General features: G+C 41.1%; 1 protein-coding gene across 3 annotated transcripts in view; it reads left to right on the forward strand.

The window, feature by feature from the left end:
• LOC133211007 (glycerol-3-phosphate acyltransferase 3) overlaps positions 1-22,615 on the forward strand; it is an 89,855-nt gene that overhangs the window by 14,797 nt on the left and 52,443 nt on the right. For 2 of the 3 annotated variants that reach the window (XM_061350983.1, XM_061350984.1), the window contains 10 exons: positions 476-746; positions 1,240-1,314; positions 1,810-1,899; positions 2,103-2,196; positions 2,591-2,706; positions 4,160-4,215; positions 4,696-4,781; positions 5,313-5,441; positions 5,910-5,989; positions 6,818-7,980. In XM_061350983.1, the coding sequence (XP_061206967.1) occupies positions 476-746; positions 1,240-1,314; positions 1,810-1,899; positions 2,103-2,196; positions 2,591-2,706; positions 4,160-4,215; positions 4,696-4,781; positions 5,313-5,441; positions 5,910-5,989; positions 6,818-6,944 (1,124 nt within the window). In that variant the 3' untranslated portion in view covers positions 6,945-7,980. Of the gene's footprint in view, positions 1-475; positions 747-1,239; positions 1,315-1,809; positions 1,900-2,102; positions 2,197-2,590; positions 2,707-4,159; positions 4,216-4,695; positions 4,782-5,312; positions 5,442-5,909; positions 5,990-6,817; positions 7,981-22,615 lie in introns of those variants that run through there. The other variant, XR_009725068.1, reaches the window with a different exon arrangement.

A 22,615-nucleotide genomic window follows, 5' to 3' on the forward strand; every position in this document is an offset into this window, starting at 1 on the left:
CAGATCTAACTATCTCTTGTCCCACAGCGGATCTTGTCTAACAAGAGATAGGCCTAGGGAACAGGGAAGCCTCCATGAGAAAGACTGAATGCCCTTAAATACACAGAACACTGGAAGGGAATGGAAAGGGCAAGGGTTTGCTTGGTTTCCTTTGGAAGCATAAGATGGTCTTGGATGAATTTGTGGAGTTAGGGACTTGTCATATGGTGGGTAAGGCTTTATTTTCTTGCTTCATCTTCAGCGGGCAACATAACTTGGTATATTTGCTGCACAAGGTGTTCATGCGAGGAATAAGAGCTAGATCTGGCCTGTTGAAGACTATTCTGTGTTCAGTTACGCATCTGGTCTTGTTATCATAAGAGGGTCTCTGAGAGTAAATTTGTCTCCTTGAATAATGTGGAGTGGCAAGTGGTTTGGAGGATTATGGTTACTGTATAGAGTGTTTTCCTTATATATTTACTCCTTCCTTCCCAAGGTATCATTGAAAGAGATAAAACGCCTATGGAGAAAGAAATTGTGCATCCGCATCGAGTGGACTTTGAATTCTCTGACATATTCTACTTCTGCAGAAAAGGGTTTGAGGCTATTGTGGAAGATGAAGTCACCCAAAGGTTTTCCTCCGAAGAGCTGGTTTCCTGGAATCTCCTAACAAGGACTAATGTCAACTTCCACTACATCAGCCTGAGGCTAACTGTTGTGTGGGTCATTGGAGTTATAGTGCGATACTGCTTCCTGCTGCCCCTGCGGTAAGCTCATGGGTGCTGAGGAATTTTGCCAGTCTGGGAACACCAAATTTTGTGTTTTCTTGGGAAATGTCATCTCAACTTTTTTAACCCAAAAGCAGCATTAGTAGATACAGACGATTAACCTGCTTAAGCTCTCCTTTGAATGTTCAAGAAGCCATTCAGAATGCTTTTATCTCGCTGTCTACTTTGGAGAGTAAGGCTAATGGCCATCTTTTCTGTGAATTCTTCCCTGAGTCATGTGTATTTGCAACCTGAGTGTATGTTGGGTGATCTCTAAAACTCTCTGACAACATTGGGGCTGTCTGAATCTGCTGCCTCTGCTAGTATGATTTTGAGCAATGTCAAGGAATTCTTAAGCAAAACCAGGGAACTACTGGGTTAAAGAGAACTGAGGAATAACTGAATTCCTACAGTCCCTTTCCATTTTAAAATCAAAATGAAATTAAAATGAACAAAACTACTTACCTTGATTTAATGTCCATTTTGTCTGTAGCATTACCCTTGCTGCCATTGGGATTACCTCCATGATTGTGGGGACAATGATTGTAGGACAGCTGCCTAACAGCAGGTAGGTACTGTGTATGGTATGTGAGGCGAATTTGCCAAATTGCATCAGTGCAAACAGCTCAAGATTAGGACTGGACAGATTTTGAAAGTCATAGACTACTGATAGTCTGCCCACAAGCTTGTGGCCTTGCTTTTAGTGATGTGTTGAACTTGGGCTGAGGCTGATTTTGTGCCAGGCTTGGCACTGAGTTTGGTGATTTTTAATGGGCTCCTCTTGCTGTCATGAGAGACTCAAAGAGAGCACTGTAGGGAAGATAACAGTGCTGGGATAAAATAAACACAGTGAGGAGTTGACAGCCTTGCCCAGGTAAGTGAGACCACTAGTATGGCATGTTTTAGTTGAGCTGCTGTAGCAAATGAGTAGTAGAGCTGGGAATAACCTTCTGCTCCAGAGTACTGGAAAAATTCAGCCCTGAGTTGTGTTGAATAGGGTGGAGAATATTGTGTGTGTCTAGCTGCTTTACAGGATGCTCCAGATGCCTGTGATTTCTTTCAGTGTGAAAAACTATCTGAGTGAAGTGGTCCACCTCACATGCTCCCGCATCCTTGTCAGAGCTCTGTCTGGTACTATCCATTACCATAACAAGTGAGTGAGCTGACCTTATGATAGCAAAAGTGTGTGTATACTTCTGTGTATGTGAGTATCCCATTTGAAGTGCGGCAGTTCTTCCCTGATGTGCAGGTTAATGTCATGTGAAGTGTTGACTTGCCTGACAGCTTAATGAAACTGTTGTTTGTAATGTGGCGTTTAGCACACTGGCAGTCTAACAAAAATGTATGTAATTGCAGGGAAAACAAACCTCAGAAAGGAGGAATTTGTGTTGCCAACCACACGTCACCGATAGATGCGATCATTTTGACAAATGATGGATGCTATGCAATGGTATGAGGAGACCCATGGTCACCACAGCAGAGGGAGAGAGACCAGGAAAGAGAAAGATTGTGGGGTGTTGGTTCTGGAGTTCATTACTGAACTTTCACAGTAGAGATGTTAACTTCAACACTAGTCAGTGGGGAAAAGTATAAGTTATGTTGAAATTGGTCTACCAATAACAAATTCCTGGCAGTGTCAATGCTAGGCTCTTTATCTGATGAAATACTTGAGATCAGGCTTCCATGCATGTGTCTTTCAAGTGAATGCATTTCAGTAGCTTTATGGGCAGTGTCCAGTCCTGGTTTGCAGTGTGTTTGGGTTTTTTTTTTTTGAGGGGCACGAAGAAGAGAAAGTTCTGTTTTTCAGGTGCCTCACATACTGATGTGCCTTATTGGGCTTGCAGGTTGGCCAGGTTCACGGTGGACTAATGGGAATTATTCAGAGAGCCACAGTCAAGGCCTGTCCTCATGTCTGGTTTGAACGCTCTGAAGTCAAAGACCGCCATCTAGTGACAAAAAGGTGAGATGTGGATTGGAGCCGGGGGATTGCAGCGCTAGTATAAGTCCGGTACCTAGTGGTGCCTTAGAAGCCATGTCTGGGTGTGTACTCCCCGAAGAGTCGTTGAATAATCAAAGACCCAGATGAGGAATTAAGTCTTCGGAAAGACAGAAGCCAAGAAGCTAATGAGGTTACAAATGGAAACGGGAAACTTGTACCCTTGGGATCTCAAGAGGGCAAAAGACTCACTTGCAAAATCATCTTCTTTTAGCAAGAGCCATATGTAGTTCTTAGTCTAAATAATGACTGCTGCTTATAAATACTAATTACAAAGATACAAGTTATCTGCAATTCCACATTACTGTATGTTGGAGTGATGTGGGGTATTGCAAATTGGTAGATGTAAATAGGATTGGAAGCAATCAGTGTACTAGTAGCTCAACAGCAGTTCTTGAAGTGAGTTGGAGAGGTGGTATGCAGCAAACTGGAGCATTCAGAATGACCAGAATGTGCTTGCCTGTGTGGGCTTTGGTATAGTAGACTGGTCAAAATGCCAGGTTCCCAGCTCACCAAGGCAGGCTTGAAAAGGTTATACAGGATGAAATAGTTCAGACCAAAGGCCATGCAGACTCAAAAACAATCTAATTTGGGTAGCCATCAGCTTAATAACTAATGTCTGATATATTCAGGTATACATTTTGAAAGGATGTGAAGATAATTAAAATTTTTTCTCTTGAAGAGAAATACTAATAAAAAGTGGGCTTTGTGTGACACAAACTATCTTGACTTCATTTGAAACTGTGAGCCACTAGAAATAACAAGCATTGCTTTTTTGGGTGTCTAGTTTTAAAACTGAACTGCTTACAGAGGCAGTTTACTGCAGAATGTCACCAAAGGCATACCCATGAGCAGTGTAGCACAGTGACAGAAATTCTTCTGAATTTTTAAAGAACTTTTAGGTTAATTCTGACAGGTTAACTTCTTCATCACGTTACTGGCCTCTGTGCAGCAGGACAGCTTTGCCAAGTCATCTGAGTATTACTCAAGTAGTGTGAGCTGTAGGCATTTAGGGGTCCTTTTTAAGAAATCTGCTGTTAAGTAAGGAGAGCTCTGGACACATGACTGTGCAAGACTTTTTTTCTTACATAGGCAATTTATTTCAGGTTGAGTTGAATAGAGTTAATTGGACTGACTGAGTGGCATACATTTGCTAGCTTCCCTGACAGGCATTAATAAAATAATTTGGAAGAAAGAAAACAGGATGTTACCTCAGTGTAATCTGCTAGGGACCTAAGGAATGGCTTGCACAAAGCTTCATGTTTCGTAGAAACACAAAAGCATGTGCAAATGGGTGTCCAGTAAAAGGTTTTGGTTTTAAGCAAATGTGTTCTGTGTAAAGATATTTTTAATGCATCTGCCTGGGGAAAGAATAGTGGGAAAAGAACTGTTTTAATCTTTCCTTTTGCTTCCACAGACTCAGGGAACATGTGGCGGATAAAAACAAGCTCCCTATCTTAATTTTTCCAGAAGGTAAGAAGCTGAAATGTTCCTTATCTCTGTTCAGTGTAGATGTCATGCCTGCTCTCTTTTCATAGCTTCTGTTGCTCAAATATATCTTAACCTCTGGCTTAGATTTTATTAGGGCATTCCTATTTTTCATCTTTGAAGAGGTTACACAAAGACAACACAGTACTGTTTGAAGTTGTTGGGTCTCCTGGCAGAAGTTTTGGTTGGAGAATGGGAAGATTGGTTCTTTTACCTCGTGAATATCAATTCACTGTCCTGTGGATCTAACCTCAGCCTTGTGCTTTTCTTTTCGTACACATTCTGGTTTCATTCAGTCAGTCACAAGATAAAGAATAAAAGCAAGCAGGGGAGAGATGCTTAATATACTCATAAAAGGTCTGCATTTCCTCCTTAGTGAGTCTAAGACCTGCTCACTGATGGAGTGTTGCTATCACAATGTCATAGGTTGTGTGAAGTAATGACTCCAGTTTCTTTTCTGGACAGGCACCTGCATAAACAATACTTCTGTGATGATGTTCAAGAAGGGGAGCTTTGAAATAGGAGGGACAATCTATCCTGTTGCAATCAAAGTAAGTGGAAATAGCTGTTAGCCAAATTTCAAAGTTTGGGATCTGCTTTTGTCAGGGTGATAGGAAGCTGTCTTGGTACAGCTGCTAATGAAAGCACAGTAGCTTTGGCAATTGGCTACATGCTGTGGCAGACTCCTAGAGCAGAAGTGGCTGAAATGGAAGTGAAGTCCTTCAGCCTATGGAGCATGGTTAGTAGGACCTAGTGGGCTCAGCTTCTTCCTTCAGAAAGCTGGGAGGAAGGGAGACCTAACTAATCCTTGCCAGTGCTGAAGAGAAGCATGCAGCTTGCAGCAGACTTGGCTCTTTTGGCTGTTAGGGCAAACGGGTAACATGTGCTCCTGGTTCTGTCATGTAATCGCAAGCAGCACTAATAAGCACAGGTTTATTGTTCTAAAGCCCCATTTTGAGCAAATGGATCAGTTGTCAATTTACTCTAGCATGTGCCAGAAAGCATCCACCTCAGATCTGAGATAGGCTGTCATGGTCTGTGAGGAAAAGGTTTTATTGTATGTTTTTTGTGATCTCTTACAGTATGATCCTCAGTTTGGAGATGCATTCTGGAACAGCAGCAAATATAACATCGTGAGCTATCTGCTGCGAATAATGACCAGCTGGGCCATTGTTTGCAATGTGTGGTACATGCCACCAATGGTTAGACAGGTAATGTAGCATCTGGTTTACTGACTACTATTTAAGAACCTGGCTGTGTCTGCAAGTGCCTTTTCCCCCAAACCCCTACCTACCCTGTGTTTCCAAATCAGAGTTTTATACTGGACTTCTGTTAGTGTTGACTTTGTATGATTGGGCTAGCTTTTCCTGATGCAGCTTAGCACCATCAGCAGTGCATCAAATATGCAAAGGATAGCAGTAAATGTAGTGCTGTTCACAGTAGCAGTGCTTTTAATGTTCAATCCTGTTGGAGCAAAATTTGCCCTTAATTTCAACCTTTTAGGGGGAAAATGAGCTAAATCATTATCACATTAGAACACCAGATTGTGTTGGCATGATAAGGGAAGGATCGTTTGGCGGTGAGCTAATTTGATGAGGCAGCAAATGAAAAGTGCTATGGAAGTCTGTTTCAATTTACTTCTCTCTGCTTTGATCATGTTGAATTTATGACCCTTAAAGGAAGGTGAAGATGCTGTTCAGTTTGCCAACAGAGTGAAGTCAGCCATTGCTCGCCAAGGGGGACTGACTGAACTTCCCTGGTGAGTGATGGCATCCTTGTTAGAGTTCATGGACTATCTGTTGTTTGATTGAGAGGGGCTTCCTCCCTTAGCTTTGTGACAGATAGCATTCAATATACCTTCATGCCACTTGGGAGAAAACAAGTGAGTAACTTCACATGTGTGTATGTGAAAGTAAAAATAAAAAAAGATGCACGAAGTCCTTGGAGCACATGGCTCTTATGTAGCGAGTTTAACCTAAAGGCTTCGTACGTTCAAAGAGGGCTCCTTCACAGTTGTTTCTCGTGTTAAGGCTCATGCAAAGATTAAGGAGCAGAAGTGAAGTTACTCTGCAAAACTGACAGACAACAAAACGTGAAACACAGGGCTTGGCTTTCTGCTTGGACTTTCTCATGTCCTACCTCAGTAAGTAGCAGTATAATGCCTAGATTAGATAGGACTATATGAAGAAAACTTGAGAGCAAGATTCAGATGAAGAGAATCCACAAACCCTCTGAGTGAAGTAAGGCAAGGAATGACCATACTGTTGCACAAGATTGACTGCCTCTGCAGCCTAGGGAAATAGCATCTCGAATTGGCAAAGATTTTGATGGTAGGTGCAACCTGTTACAAACATGATTAGGTTTCTTTAATGGGCTAAACTCAAAAATTGGACTGAATAAGCATTATGGCTTAAGGCAAATGTTTTAATCAACATGCTTAACTTGGATGTTCTAGAAGTTCTGAAGAAAGCCTTTCTACTAATCTAGGTTATGGCTCTAGAATTGGCTTCAGATAATATTATAGAGCTTGATAACAACAGTTGTAATAATCATGATGGGTTACTTTTTTTTCTCTGCTCTGTTCCAGGGATGGAGGGCTGAAACGAGCGAAAGTCAAAGATGCTTTCAAGGAAGAGCAGCAGAAGAACTTCAGCAAGATGCTAGTGAGAAATGGATCAGTAGGAAACCTGTCTGCAGGAACAGAGTCAGACTGAATGGTGGTTCTTGGAAACTAGTTTTGCACAACCAGCCTTAGCAGGAATAGTGTTTTTTAATTAAAAACAAAACCCACCACCAAAAAATAAAACCAAAACACAAACTGAAGGAACAAAATCTGTCATCACCTGTATGCATATTCTCTGTATGGCTGGTGCAGAGCCTGCCAAGGACAGTGTGTCTGTACCACTCCCTCCCTTTTCACTCATCTTACTCTCTTGCTGCTCTTCATGTGATGATGCACTGCAGCTCGTGGTATTCTTAAGCTGAACGTGTGGGAACTTGAGACAAAAGTTAAAAAGCATCAGTTTTTCTGAGCTTGTAAGGTGAAGGGAAATACATTGAACAGATGCTGTTGAGACACTGGTTGTGAAAATACCTCTTGTTCATGGTACTTTGAAGGTTTAAATATAACAAAATTTTACCTTTTCCTGTTGCTCACAGACTTTTAGTTGTAGATAACTTAATTAACGTGTTTTAGGATGTTGTCAGAATGGCAATACTGACTTTTTTGATTGGCTTGCACCTGGATGTGCAAGGTGGGAGGGAGGCAAGGGCTGCAGACCCTAAAGGGTGGGAAAGGAGCTGCCCTGCCAAAAGCACAGTTTATGGACCATGGAGATTGTGGTGGCCTTATAACATGGCATTGCCTTTATTGAGAACTGCTACCTGAGGAAGGGAAGATAAAGGGCAAGTCCTCGATCTCTCTGTCCACTGCTACTGTCAAAATTGCTTTCTTGAGATTTGGAGCCGCAAAGTTAAGATACCACGAGCAGCTGTTTAACATATACTATGACAGATGAATTTTTGAAGTGGGTTTTCAAGATTACCCTTCTGTGAAAATGGCTGCTAATGGCTTAAAGATCTTAAGAGAGCCACTCCAGAAACACATTTTGTGTTGATCTGGGCTAGAAATAGCTATCACAACTATAAACATAGGATCCATAAGTCACCTGTGATACAAGCGTGGCATGTTTGAATCTGCAATATACTATTGTCTGAATGTAAAGAGAAATAAATTCTATATTTCTAGTGGGTCTTGTGTGGTGTTTATACTCTTCTCTAAATGTGTATAAATAAACCAGTAGTACTTCCTGAAAACTTAAAATTAGGGTCATGGAAACTTAAGTTGCTGTGACTGAAGGAGCAATTATTGTTGAGCTGTTACTAGATTTCTAACCTGACTAGTTTCCCTTCCCCCCCGCCCCTTCCTTGGACAGTAGGGAACATACATGGCTTAGTGTTTTTCCTTTTCAGGGAAGGAATGACTCATCATGCAGACTTAACTTGAAATTACAACATGAAGTCACATAATGAATCTGTAATTGACTGGAAAACAACTGTGAGCTTCTAAATTTTTAACAAACTGAATTAGTTTTTTAGTATTTTCCTGTACCAAAGATACTTTCAGTTAATGCTGAAAGAAGCCCCAACCTGTTCCATAGCTGATGATCAAGTTTAACAGTCTGTTAGAACATGTCTCACAGAAAAAGGTTCCTGATCAGTTTTCTGTTATCCTGCAGTCTGTGCACTTACACAAGGACAAATGTATATCTATTCATTGGATGTTATGTAGGCATGTAGTATATCATGCCTTGTATTGGAAATTTGTTTGTGAAGCCTGTTGGAGGTATGTGACTTTGGAAGAAACACATTGGGAAGGGGTTTTTGGAGAAATGTTTTCAGGTTTAGCATGGCCTTTAAGAACAAGATTTTATTTATGTTAAAAGGGTTAGAGTGTTAAAACAAGTGAGACAAAGGTGGTTTTTTTTTTTTTTTGACTAATGTGAATCTAGTTCAACTTTGAGTTATTACTATTGAGTAAATTAGTATCTATTACATGTAAGTACTCAGGTGTGTGTATATAGAATATTTCTTCTATGGTATACATTGTGATGTCTTCCTCTGCAGATGGAATAGAAATTGGTTTGATGAAGGCTTAAATACATGATTCTGAAGAGAATCTTGATAGTTGGGTTATGGACTGATGTCCCTCTATTTCTTCCTGCTTTTGGAGCTGATCAGTAATTGAACTGCAGTGGTTTTTGAAGTCTCAGCTGTGTCCACTGGATGCCCTGTTTGCTGGACATAGTTATAGGAGCAGGACTGTGATCTCTGGGAGAAATGCTAAAGACTGATGTTTGCTTCTTGCCTGGGGCAAAATTGTCTTTTAAGGTAAAAAGCCCTGCTTAAGACAAAGGATGATGACAATAGGGTAATACAATGACATTGAGGAAACTCCATTGCCAATTTCATTGGCAAACCAAATGGAGTTTTGTGACTTCAGAAACTGACTTCAACAGATTCACAAATAACTTCTACTGAATTCATTGTGAAACAAAATCTGCCTTAGTTTGGACATAAATTATCAAGAAAATGAATAGATTAGCTGTGTAAATTGAGTTTATCTGTATGGCCATGACAAGAGGCATCACTTAGGTATTGCATGAGTGGAGAAGATGTAGGTGAATAAGCTGCGATTTTTTGATCCTGCAGTTGCTCATGTATGTTTACTAAGCAAAATGTCATCTTGTTCTTAGACTCCATTCCTGGAAAGACCTGATAGGTTTTTGATGGTGTATTCCTCGACTTCTTATATATCTCTGAAAGTGGTGTGTTCAAGGAGCCTGTGTGAGCCTTGGTGACTAGTAATAGACTGTTCTGGACCGTATCACAGATTTGTTGCAGGTATGAGATCTGCATTCTTTGAGTGACTTGGAAATGTGTCTGTTAACTTTGGAGAAGTATTTTTACAGGGCAGTGATATATATCATACATTAGCCTATATGGCTAATAGCAGAAGGCCTAGAATAGAAGATATGAATTGGCTCAATGCCAGTTAAGTTACTCCCTTCTTTCTACTGGTTTGGGAAGGCCTTTTGTACCAGGTTTTTTTTTTTTTTTTTTTTTTTTCCCCTGACAGATCTGGGAAATGTTGCAGCTGAATTGGATCAGCAGAGGCAGCTCAAGAAATCCGTGGAGCAGTTGGAGCTTGAAGTTTTGTTCCTAGTGCTGGGCATATAGAACACTAATTCTTATTTAAGGGCATAAGCACTATTTTTTGTTTAGATTTAGAGGAAGACTTCTGAGTTTAGAGAAGAGGTGGCCCCCTTTCAGACTCTTAAGAAAACAAGTATGTTCCTCAAAGGGTTTGGACAAAAAAACCCAGGTTGTTGGTGTTGGGTGGTAATGGAATCCAACTGAAGTCAGTTAATTCTTTTCATACTGGTGAAACCTAGATCCTGTTTTCTACCTTGAGCACAGCTGGTATAGCCAGGGGTTCTGTTTGTATCCTGTTAAGTTGTTCTGCCTCTAATACATTAAGCATATGCAGGCTGTCATTACAGGAAACTCACACTTGATATGGAGACTAAAGAAAATACTCGAGTTCTTGGAAGCTCGTTATGAAAAACTCAGTATTGGCTCTGGAAGCTCCCGAGGCAAAATCCAATCTATGTTTTACTGTGAGCTTTAAGATACTTAAAAATGACCTTGTTCTCTACTAAACAAGTTGATGAAGGTTTCTGGTTAAGATTTAGGTCTTCCCCTCTGGCCCCTAGTTTTTATCTGAATATAAGATATAGAATCATAGAATAGTTAGGGTTGGAAAGGACCTTAAGATCATCTAGTTCCAGCCCCCCTGCCATGGGCAGGGACACCTCGCTCTAAACCATGTTACCCAAATCTCTGTCCAACCTGGCCTTGAACACTGCCAGCGATGGAACATTCACAACTTCCCTGGGCAACCTATTCCAGTGCCTCGCCACCCTTGCAGTAAAGAATTTCTTCCTTACATCCAGTCTAAACCTACCCTGTTTAGGTTTTAACCCATTACTCCTTGTCCTATCACTACAGTCCCTAATGAAGAGTCCCTCTCCAGCTTCCTCATAGGCCCCCTTCAGATACTGGAAGGCTGCTATGAGGTCTCCATGCAGCCTTCTCCAGGCTGAACAGCCCCAACTTTCTCAGCCTGTTTTCATACAGGAGGCGTTCCAGTCCCCTGATCATCCTTGTGGGCCTCCTCTGGACTTGTTCCAACAGTTCCATGTCCTTTTTATGTTGAGGACACCAGAGCTGCACACAATACTCCAGGTGAGGTCTCACGAGAGCAGAGTAGAGGGGCAGGATGCCTTTCAACCTGCTGGTCACGCTCCTTTTGATGCAGCCCAGGATATGGTTGGCTTTCTGGGCTGCGAGCACACACTGAAGCTGGCTCAGGTTAATTTTCTCATCGACCAGCACCCCGAAGTCCTTCTCCTCAGGACTGCTCTGAATCTCTTCTCTGCCCAACCTGTAGCTGTGCCTGGGATTGCTCTGACCCAGGTGTAGGACCTTGCACTTGGCATGGTTAAACTTCATCAGGTTGACATCAGCCCCCCTCAAGTGTGTCAAGGTCCCTCTGGATGGCATTCCTTCCCTCCAGCATACCAACCGAACCACACAGTTTGGTGTCATCGGCAAACTTGCTGAGGGCACGCTCAATCCCACTGTCCATGTCACTGACAAGGATGTTGCACAAGACCAGTCCCAACACCGATCCCTGAGGAACACCACTAGTTACTGGTCTCCAGCTGGACATTGAGCCATTGACCACAACTCTTTGCATGTGGCCATCCAGCTAGTCTTTATCCACTGAGTGGTCCATCCATCAAATTGATCTATCTCAGATTTATAGACAAGGATGTTGTGAGGGACAGTGTCTTGTAGAAGGCTTTCAGCTCAAGGCTGGCCTATGTGGTATATTCCTGCTTATCTTTATTTTGACTAGATCTTCTTAAGAATTGGATGGTTCAGATATTATCCAGTTTGCAAGGAAGAATGGAAAGGATTTTAAGCAGTATAGAGGTATTTAAGGAAAGGGTGAAAGAACAGCCTGAAGACACATAATTAGAGTGAAAATGGACTTCAGCTATGAAGCCTTGTCCAAAGTACTAGTACTAATGCCCTAGAAGGAGGTTCCTAGTTACTTTTTCTTTTCTGTGGATGCTGGACATTAAGTAACTGTTAGATAAACAAACAAAAAATCAGTACTAGCACTAATGTAGCCTGATTTTATATGCAATTGTGCCTCAACTTAGGCTGCAAGCTCTAATTGAATTTGTGGTATAATATGTTTTCATAGAATGGTTTGGTTTGGAAGGGAAATTTAAAGGTCACTTAGTCCAACCCCCCTGCAATGAGCAGGGGTATCTTCAACTAGATCAGGTTGCTCAGAGCATCCTGTTCAAACTGATATTGAATGTTTCCAGGGGAGGGCATCTACCACCTCTCTGCCCAACCTGTTTCAGTTTTCACTACTCTCAAAAATCTTCACAGTATCTAGTCTGAATCTGCCCTTTGATAGTTTAAAACCTTTACTTCTTGTCCTGTTACTGCAGGCCCTACTAAAAATTCTGTCCCTGTCTGTCTTAAGAGCCCCTTTTAAATACTGAACGGTTGCAAGAAGGTCACCCTGGAGCCTTCTTGAGGCTGACCAACCCCAGCTTTCTTAGCGTGTTCCAGAAGGCTGGAACACCTCTCCTGATCATCTTCATGGCCTTCCTCTGGACCTGCTTCAGCTGAAACTGGGGGTTGCCCTGACCCAGGTGCTGGACTTTGCACTTGGTCTTGTTGAACATCATGAAGTTCATGTGGGCCCATTTCTTGAGCTTGTCCAGGTCCTTCTGGGTGGCATTTTGTCCCTTGGGTGCATCACTGCACCCGTTGGCTTGGTGTCACCCGCAGATTTGCTGAGAGTGCACTTGATCCCAATATGTCATTGATGAAGGTATTAAACAGTTGTGATCCCAGTCTGGTCCCCTGAGGGACACCACTTGGAGGATGGATGCAGGTGATTATGTGCTGCAAAACATGGATGTTGACTTAGCCATGTGTGAGCATATGCAGTTGGACTAGGAAGCTGCTAGAATTTTTAATATTGATTTGGATGACAAACTAGCTCTTCAAGTGTAACAGTGAGAGTGAACTGATTTTTTCAGCTGTGCTTTTTGGCACTGCTGCCCCTGAAGAATGTGTGCATGCTATTACCAGCTCTAATTTGTTCCAGCCTGGATGTTGGTGTTTTTTTGTTGTTTCCCTGAAATGAACATAATCAAAAATGCAGAAATGTGGCCTCAAGAGTCAAAATACAGGCTCCAATGATTGTTCACTGTCTCAATCTTCTTATTAGATTTTATGGGGCTGGTTTTTTCCCAGATTTGATGGATAAAATCCATACAAATGCAATACAAGCACAGTCAGTAAATAATAATGAAAAGGTAAATTCATTTTACAGAGAAGCCAGTGAATGTAAGACATCATCTGGAATGATGGTGATTTTTTTTTTTTTTTTTTTTTTTTTTGCACAGATCACAAAGCTATTACAGTTTTTCAAAATTAGTATCTGGCTTTTAGGTCTGTAATGGTTTGTGTGACCTCTTCTTACCCTTTGACTAGTAAGGAAAATGATATTGGTTTTAAATACAAGATCAACATAAGATATGGTAATTCCAGGGGTAAGACTGATAACTTCTGTTCAATAATGTGGAACGGGCAAGTGCTTGGTTCAGTTTTCCAAACTGCAGACTGGTGGTGGGACCAACTTTGGGGCAGGGTGGGTATGGAGATGTCTGTATCCAAGCTTCAGTGGGGCTGCCCCACAACATGCTTAGGAGGCACAGAGAAATTTCCCTTCCAGCCTCCTGCCTCTCCTGTGTAGGCCAGGCACAGCACAGGGGTAGAAACTCAGCTAGAGGTAGCTAGGTTGCAATTTGTGCATCTCTATACTGGGAAGGGATACCTGGCCTTGACCTAGTCCCACTGATTGCCAGGATGTTTCAGCATTCCCATCAGCAGCAGTGACTCCATCATGTCCTTATGCCATGGTAGTGTACAACTTTGCAGGCTGGTCTGTATCCAGTTTTTTCTTGCACACCAGACGATATTCTGTGTGCACAGCATGTTTCAGAAACCTAACTTTGTCTGTATTTTAATTTCAGAGCATGAGAAATTAATAACTGTTACCTGCCATGCATTGCTCTGTCATGTGATGTCTTGACACTATTCCACTAGTGTAACTTGGTTCATTTTTCTGGAGTTTTGTCAGTTTAAAACAAAAAGGGATCTCAGGGGTGAGGTTTTTATCTATACTTTAAATATTTATCCTGTCTTAGTACTTAAGCCTTTCAGTCCTGATAATTCCAGAGTTGTATCATGTAAAACCAAGTTGCACAGAAATTTAAAGGAAATTCACTTTGGAACCTTGAGGCTGTTGCCCTCATTCAGCCACATACTGAATACGTTGCAGGAAGGAGACTTCCTTGCTAAGCAGTCCCACTTTTCAGCTGGAGACTGCATGAAGGTTTATTGAGTTTTGTGGTATTTCCTCTCCGCCATCCAAGTTACATCCTTGTGCAAAGAATTGGCTGCGGGGAAGGGGATAAATTATAACCTTATCTCTTTACAAAACAGTGGAAGTGTTCTTGCTTTGGGTCATGAAAAGGGGTTTTAGGATGAGCTAGGATGGGAGCAGGGACTCGTGCCTTTTACAAGTGAGCCTCCCTTGATGCTCTTGGAGCTTTTAAGTAAAGGGGATTCTTACCAGAGCAATATGACATAGTTTGGGGCTCTGTGTTTGACTAGACATGCCAAAACTTTCTGCCTTTCAAATGACCTGGTGACTATTGCTATGTGTTCGTTGTAACCTAGTTTTATTCTTTTTTAAATGTTCTATGGTTGTGCAATTGCATGTCTGATGATTTTTTTTAATTATTTTTTTTTCTTTTCCAAAAGAAAGCATAAGTTTTATCACTGAAGAATAATGTCTATGTGTACTTTCAGGCCTGATTTTCTTACCCTGCTTGCCTGTAGGCTCTGTCTCTCTACCTCCATTCCCATACAATAGCAAGTCACTGTCTTCTGCAATTAGTTACACAGGAGAAAGATAAGATTGGCTCTGTGTTCTCCTCACTTCATCCTAGGATAATGGATTAGTAAAGATGCTTGACAGCATTGCATAAAGTAAGCGTGATGGAGTGCAAACCCATGTGGGGACAGCTCCAGCACAAAACAACCCTTGCATGGTGTACTCTAATTTTCTTCCTTATGCTTCATCTCATGCAGTGGTTCCGCTTAATTATTGTGCTGTGGAAGTTGGCTGCCTGGGCAGGGATTAATCCTTTCCAACAATTGCAATCAAACTTCCACTCATGCAGTAGACTCATAATGCTGGGTTCGTGCTTAGGGAATAGTATGGGAATTCAGAAACATGGTCTCTTAGCAGCAGGAGAAATCTCTTCCTTGTCTTGCTCAACAATAATAATGATGCCATCTGTTGGGGAGGGAGAGGAAGAATCTTGTTCAGGAGGTAGTAAATCCTCAAGTTAGCCATATGAAAAAACAGGGATCAACTGAAATACTAATTCCACCTGTTTATTTAGCTGAGCTGGCTTAGGTAAATGTAAGCATTTGGTGTGGGTTTTTTTGGGAGGCATAAGGGAGTGAGGGAGATGTCTTAGGTTTATAGGTTTGTATTAGATGCTGTCTTGGAACATCTAAAACACTTGTATCTTAACCTTCAGATGCCGCAGTTTCTTTGGAAATGGTCCCTGACACCTTGAGAAAGCTAGCACCCAAATGTAAGTCTTCAATCTTAATAACTTAAAAAATTGCACTAGCTCAGACCAGTTCTGTCAAAATGTAGGTAATGTGTGAATTAAAAAGAAGACATTACCGGGGAAAGAGTGCAGTCATGGCTTCTGCTGCTCAGGAAAGGTAGTGCTGAAGCTAGACTTCATCCTGAGGTTTTACTCATCTCAGTATCTTTTGGAGTTCTGATGGGCAGTTTAATGACCGTCTCTTCATGCGCCAAAGGGGCAAAACCTTTGCCTTTGTTTGAGCTTGCGATGTTTCCTCAGTTTTGAATGTGTTTCGATTGGGATTCACCCGTGCTCCTACTTCAGTCAGTATAGGATTTACTGTGTTTCAAAGGAGCTTAAATTAAACCTTGAGGATGGCAGCAGTGTTTGTCTTGTGTCCCTCTCCTCCTTTGAAATCACATGCAATCATTTACCTCTTCAAGAAAACTCATTGGGAGTTGATAATTGGTGCTATCTCAGTGCTAGGACTTCCAATTTCCATAGACAAGTTAATTTCTGATCCTTAATTTATATGGACAAGGTATTTACTGCTGTATTTGCAGAGGGTTTCAAAGTACACTGAGAAGGCTGAAGTGTTTTGGCTAAAGGGCTAAGGTTTGTACTAAAGTCTAAGACTGAAAGTTAACTTTTACCCAGAGTGGCATTACTGTCATGTTATTATATAGTGTATAGGAAAGATTAAGGTTAGATGCATGTGTGCACTCACTAGCAAGTACTAACCAGCCTGTCTTATTTAATCACCACTAGAGATGCCATCTCTAATTGCCAAAATTGAGGCATGCTGTTACTTTCTTAAAATTACTGTTATCACTTTTATACAGTAATCAGCCTCTGGCATAACTACATTTCTGTAAAATGAATTTCACATCCTTTTAAATTAAATACACTCCTCATTTTAGGTACTTTTCAGATACTGCATCTTCCAGCAGGACATTGGCAATGAATGGCTTTTTTTTTCTACATATACATATACATGTAAGCAGAGAGAGAGAAATGTGTTTCAAGTTCCACTTACTGGGCTATTTCACACAGTTTAAAGTGGTTATGAACTGAAATCACTGCCAGAATCCTGTGGCAAAATCTCAGACCATAAACTGTGATGTTAAGTTTTACTGCTTTGAATCCTCTGTGTTTCATGAAAAATGAGGATGCCTTTGACATAAATATTGTTGTATGTGTTGTAAAATGACCAGGGTCCATTTTCACATCTTGCCTGACTGCTTAGCAAAAAGCTGCTGGAAATCTGTGTTATATCTTTTTCTGATAGTACCCTGAGGTAAAAAAATTCCCAAGTCACTGGGACCATTGAGATTTATTAGCAACCTTTCCAGCTTTTTAGGTAGACAAGTTTTGGGGGGACGTGATTAGTTGTAAGTTTTCTTGAAAAAGAATAAAATAACTGTATGTCATTTGGCAAAACCAGATCCACATGCTTCCGTGTGGCCTCAGGGCTTACACCGATGACATTCAGATTCCTGGAAACTCTTGAGGCTTTAGAAAAACAAAATCCAGCAAATGCCCCTAAACCTCTGAACCTCAGTTGTGTGCCTCAACAATTCGAAGACAAAGGTACAAGTAGTGTGGCAGAGGACCAGATACATAGGGAAATGGGAATTTTCATACTCTAGGGTTACTCCAATTTGTACTTATGTCATAGTTTAAACCTGAAACCAGGGTAGCGTAGCAAATTGATCCTTGCTTCTCTGATGAGCTGGGAGTTTGGGAGTCTTACAGTTGTTGCTGATGGCAGCACCAGAACTAGTACCTGTGCTGCTCTGGGGATACTGCTTCACTCACACTGGGCTTTACTTCATAGGAACACATGAGACCATTTGGCTCCTCCTGGTTGGAAATGCACACTAGCTTTTTGCATAGAGTTTGATCTGGCTAAACGATAGGACACTGTTATTACAAAACAATCAGTTTAGCAAGCCACCCAAGAACACGCTTACTGTAAAAAAGATAAAATTATTTACTTAGACCTGTGTTTTATAGCTTTGCACAATTGAAGTGGCTTAAAAATTTGGGACCTTAAATTGGATTAACCTCTGCTTGAGGTAGTTTTATTTGCCTTGCTTTATAACCAACTGAAATGAAGTTGGGCAAACATGGAATATGTGTAAATGGGCCCACTGTTGAGGCTTGCTTGATGTTGCATTTTAGCCCCCTCTACATACAGCTGCCTTCCTTATGGCAAATTGTGTTACTTCTGCCAGTTCTCTGGGCTTGTTGTAGGCTTGTTGCTGTCCTTAGATTTTTCCATCAGAAAGGCAGTCTTCCTCATCTTATCGGCTGTTACGTTCTGTCTGTGGAGTATCTTTTCCTGTAGGCTTAAAAAAAAAAAATAAAATGAAGAGACAGGGCAGTAAATAGGTAAAGAATAAGATTGCTTGGCTATGTCACTGTGGTTCTTTAAGAAAATGGACTCTGTAGAGAGTAAAACTCTGAGCCATTAAGAAAATTGGTATTTGAATTGGTTGTGACCCAGAGAACAAGCAGAAGAAATACTTCCCAGGGTGCGACAGGAGAAGTGCTGTCTTGAGAATGCCCTTGATAGCCCTATTGTTTTGTTTTTTTTTTTCTTCATGGGGATGTGATGACAATTCCAGCAGACCCCATTACAGCTTACAGAATTCCCTTACTGCAGCATCTCAGACAGCCTTCTAATTGTGTGCATTTGTCTGGGTGTTCTGAAATGAGAGTGGACGTTTTGCACTGTTCTATCAGCACAAAGGTAAAATAAACTCATAAGGATACTGTTTCAAGAAGGCTATTATGCTATTGAACATTATGTTACTTTTCACAAGGATTTGCTCATTGTTTTCAAAACTGTCTGAAGAGGATGATTTTTATTGCATATGGCTGCTTATTAAGTAACAAACTGGTTTTTTTTCTCCACTCTTTTGCTTTAAAGGTTTCAGTTCTAATGCTTTCTGTTCCTGAAGTTAGAGATGTACAGTATTGAAACAGGAAGGTTTGTTTTTTTTTTTAAAGGCAAAAGTGCTGATGCCTGGATTTAGCTTAGAAATCAGTTACCTGCAAATATGTGAAGGGAGTGCGAGATTCAGCTTCCTGTTTGGAGCACACTTCCCTGTTTGGAGCAGTTGAACACCCAGGTTTGGCTTCTCACATTTCTTAGGTATGTGTGTCAAGATTTAGTGTTAAAAGCAGTAATGGTTTGTTTTCCATGCTTCAAATAGAGCATAACTATAATAATTATATTACAATTATTAATAATAATAAGTTATGAATATGACATATACTATGTAATACATACTATAGAATAAGTAATATATGACGTATACTATAATTCACAATTCTATTATATTTCAATTATTAACTATAACAATTATATTTATTACCTCTTTCCAAGGTGCTTCAAACCCCATCCTCCCCCAGCAACAACATGACTAACATAAAAATAACAATAACGAAAAAAAACCCTAACACAACCCCAAAGTACCCAGGGGCACAAAGCCCAAAAGCCTGAGCTATGCTGTGACATCAGAGATGGATTCAACACCATAAACAGAACTGGAGACACTTGCGATCTTGAAAAATCACATACTTCATTTTAAGTCCTTCTGTAGCCGCTTTTATGTATTTTACCCCAAGTCCTGGCAACACTGACAAGTGTGGCAGTAAAGTAAGGATTGCATCATAAGTTTTAGGTAACCATTGGAAAGGTGGAGCTGTCTATCAAAGTTGTCTATAAAGCCAAGTGTAGAGTCCTACTACATGTGCAGAAAGCCCAAGCTTTTGGCCAAAAATATACTTAGGCTATAGCCAGAGATCTGGGAAACTCAGTCCCTGCAGGTGACTCCTTGACAGCAATAATCCTGTCTGTTGTGAGCAAACAATGGGAAGATCAGTCAGGATGAACAGGACCCAGGAAGGCCAGATTTTTGTGGATGTATGATTGGATCTTGTGGTCTGGTGGGTGCATGCCCACTGCATGCATACAGTCACCACCCACTATGTGAATACTCCCATGTGGCTGGGGTATGCAGAACTGTGGAACACTGGCAGGAAAAAAAGGTTAAACTCTCAAACCACTTCACTGTGTAACAGCCTCCTGTCTCCATCCAGCCACAGTACATCCATTGCTCTGCAGCTGTAGCTTTCCTCTTGCTCTGTTTTCTGTAGCTTTGCATGCACCATTTCTTGTAACTAACTTTGAATCTGCTTTCTGAGACACGTTTGTGGGCTTTCTGCACCTGAAATTACTGAGTAGAAAGCTGATTAAGAGCTGCTATTGAGCACATTTTGTCTCTGCTACTTTTGCATCCCCTCCAACGACATTGGAATGGAGCTGGTATTTTACAATACACGCAGCTAGGGGCCAGCACTAGCTCACGTTTGCGTTTGCCAGACCAGTGTCTTCCTCAGCAGTGCCCTAAGCAACGGCATCTCCTCTATAGAGTGAACTATTTGCATACTCTAACGAGATGGGCTATAATTGGCCTTCATCGATTTTGTTTTCATTGAGCTGAAATAGAGTCAGAGCTTCTTAGGCAAGAAGAGCTGATTGATTTGTGGTAGGATTCAGGACTATTCAGTTGAAGGAATAATTAATTATGTTCTTATTTAGTAATTGTCAGGGTCTAAGTTTACTCTTACCCTTCAAGTAGACACTGCTGAATTTTCTCTCTAGACTGTGTCTCTCCTTTCAAAAGCTGAGATAAAGTGCCAACGTACGGAAGACAGTTCACAGGAAATGCTCAACTCATTTCCTTCTCTGTCCCTTCATTGCCACTTCTTTTTCTTCTTGCTCTTACTCCCTACTTATCCATATGAATGCTGTTCTTCTTTCATGGTGTTGATTGATCAGCTCCATTCCCTGGTAATTGTCTTCCAAATGATTCCAATAAAACCAAAACTTGGAAAACAAAAGAAAAAATAATTGCTTATGTTAGAAACTTTGAATGGTAACATGCTGTTAAGATTTTTATGATTTTCTTTTCTATTTAAGTCAAGCTCTTGCCCTATTGAAACACTTTGTTGTGTTGAGTATGGGTATTAAACAAATATACCTGCATAGCACAGGAGCTGGGATGTGTTGATTGCGTGCTGTTACACACTCTTAAACTGGAAACAGTGTTCGTATTTGTATGCGAGTGAGTGAATAATGGTCTTGGTGAAGCTGGAAGGGCACTTGTCCTTCCTTGTGCTTTTCTTATGAAGTGTCCGTTTAACTAAACATTAGCACTGTGAGAGCAGACAGTACTATATATGGCAGAGCCAGGGTTTGAAAGCAAGCTTACAGTGGCCACATACAGCAAAGTCAGCATTAGCACATATGTAACAAAGATTATATTTAGTACATTTTCTCCTTATCTTGTGCTTGCAGCATAATACGGTGGCAACATTTGCTAGTGCTTTTTAAGTGGTGGATCGTATTATGAATATGATGTTAAGCTCTAATGAATTGAGTCCAAGTGGTTTCTGTGCTGCTGCCAGGAGTGCAGTGCTCAGTAAGTACCTTGCACCAAGCAAATAAATGATAAAGGAACTCACTGGGCAAACAACAACCAAATGCAAGAGATTGTTCTTCATAACAAATTAGTTCTTAGATAGAAGGGTCTTCCAGTAGCTTCACTGGATGAAACCTCCTGGTTCAATGAGTGCACTGAAGTGGACCCAATTGTCAGTAACAAATAAGACACAACCCCTGAGTACCCTCAAGTCCTCTGTGGTATGAGTTGTAGTGGTGGGAAAGACAGGAGAAAATTACTGAAAACATAATAGGAGGTGAGGCTGTCTTGGCCACTAGCTCTGAAGGGAAACGGTCCAGCAGCTCCAGCCTCTGCTGGGCAGGTGAAGCCAAAGGCTATTTGGTGGCCTGTGCAGCAGCTTCCATGTTAGGAACTGTGCTGTGGTGGGGATACAAAGTTAAGTGGGAGGCCTTGGAGACTGGAGTCTGAAAGAAAGAAGGTTTGAGGGGCAAAAGGAAGTAGGAGACAGCTGTGTGGTGTTGTGGTAAATCAACGTCTGTCCTGACCAGCATGTTCCTTTGAATTGGACACTCCTATTACATCATCTAAGTTACTCTCTTTTTGGCAGTGACTCTTCTCTAAATAGTGCCCTGTATCACTTTGGATGGTTGTGTTTTCAGAGCTCAAGGTCACAGGCTTTGTGGTTTCCATAGAGTTGGGGTTTTTTTTTTCCACTTGTTGCTGACCTGTTTTAAGGAGCAGAGATGCATTGCATCACCTTTCTTCCTCCAGAATCTTTGTAAAATTGGGATGGCTCATTGTAAACTACCTTTTTATTTACAAAGTGAACAGGTGCACCATGCCACAAGACAATTCACATCACCTTGTGTCTATGTTTTTTCTAGTAGGGAATTGACTTACGTGTGTACTTCCTGGGATTTCTGTGATTTGTGCGATTTGTGCTGCCATCTTGCTACTTGTTGTGCGTCAGAAGTCACAGGTTATTTCAGAGCAAGGAAGGCAGGAGATGGGGTATTTTGCACATGTACTTCATAGCTTTCACACAGCAGAAGCCTGAAGCACTTCCTGCCTACATTCATTTTACTGAAGGCAGCTTTATTCACTGCATATGCATCTTTTAGATTGGATTCTTATATAATTCTGCCTTGGGAGAAAGGTAGTGCTTAGGGGCAGACCAGTGCATTTGTAAAGGTTACCTGACGTTGTCAGTATTGTGAAATGAACCTGAATTCCAAGTGGTCAAGGAGAGTTTTCCTTTTGCTTTCAGTGAAAGCAGGGCGAGATCTTAAACCTGTTTAAGATCAAACATGTTTACAGGCCTCTTCATGTGTTTAAGGTGGGCCAGAGCTTCAAACACTTGTCATGTCTACTAGGCTGATTGCCTTGAAAAGTGAAGAATTTTCTATACTAATATTATCTGGATAATGAATGATCAGCTTAGGAGAGGATGAGCCCCTTGGGGGTTGTAAGGATTATTGGACTGCTTTACCCTGGAGCTTCAGCTATTGCATTGTAAAGATAATAAATGATTAATTGATCTCATACTTTGTACTTAACTTAATTGGTATCAGTGCTTTG

Source organism: Neopsephotus bourkii, unplaced genomic scaffold (assembly GCF_033783945.1).
Source record: "Neopsephotus bourkii isolate Nb327-2 ecotype Australia unplaced genomic scaffold, CSIRO-AGI_Nbou_v1 NB_547, whole genome shotgun sequence".
NCBI lineage: Eukaryota > Metazoa > Chordata > Aves > Psittaciformes > Psittacidae > Neopsephotus > Neopsephotus bourkii.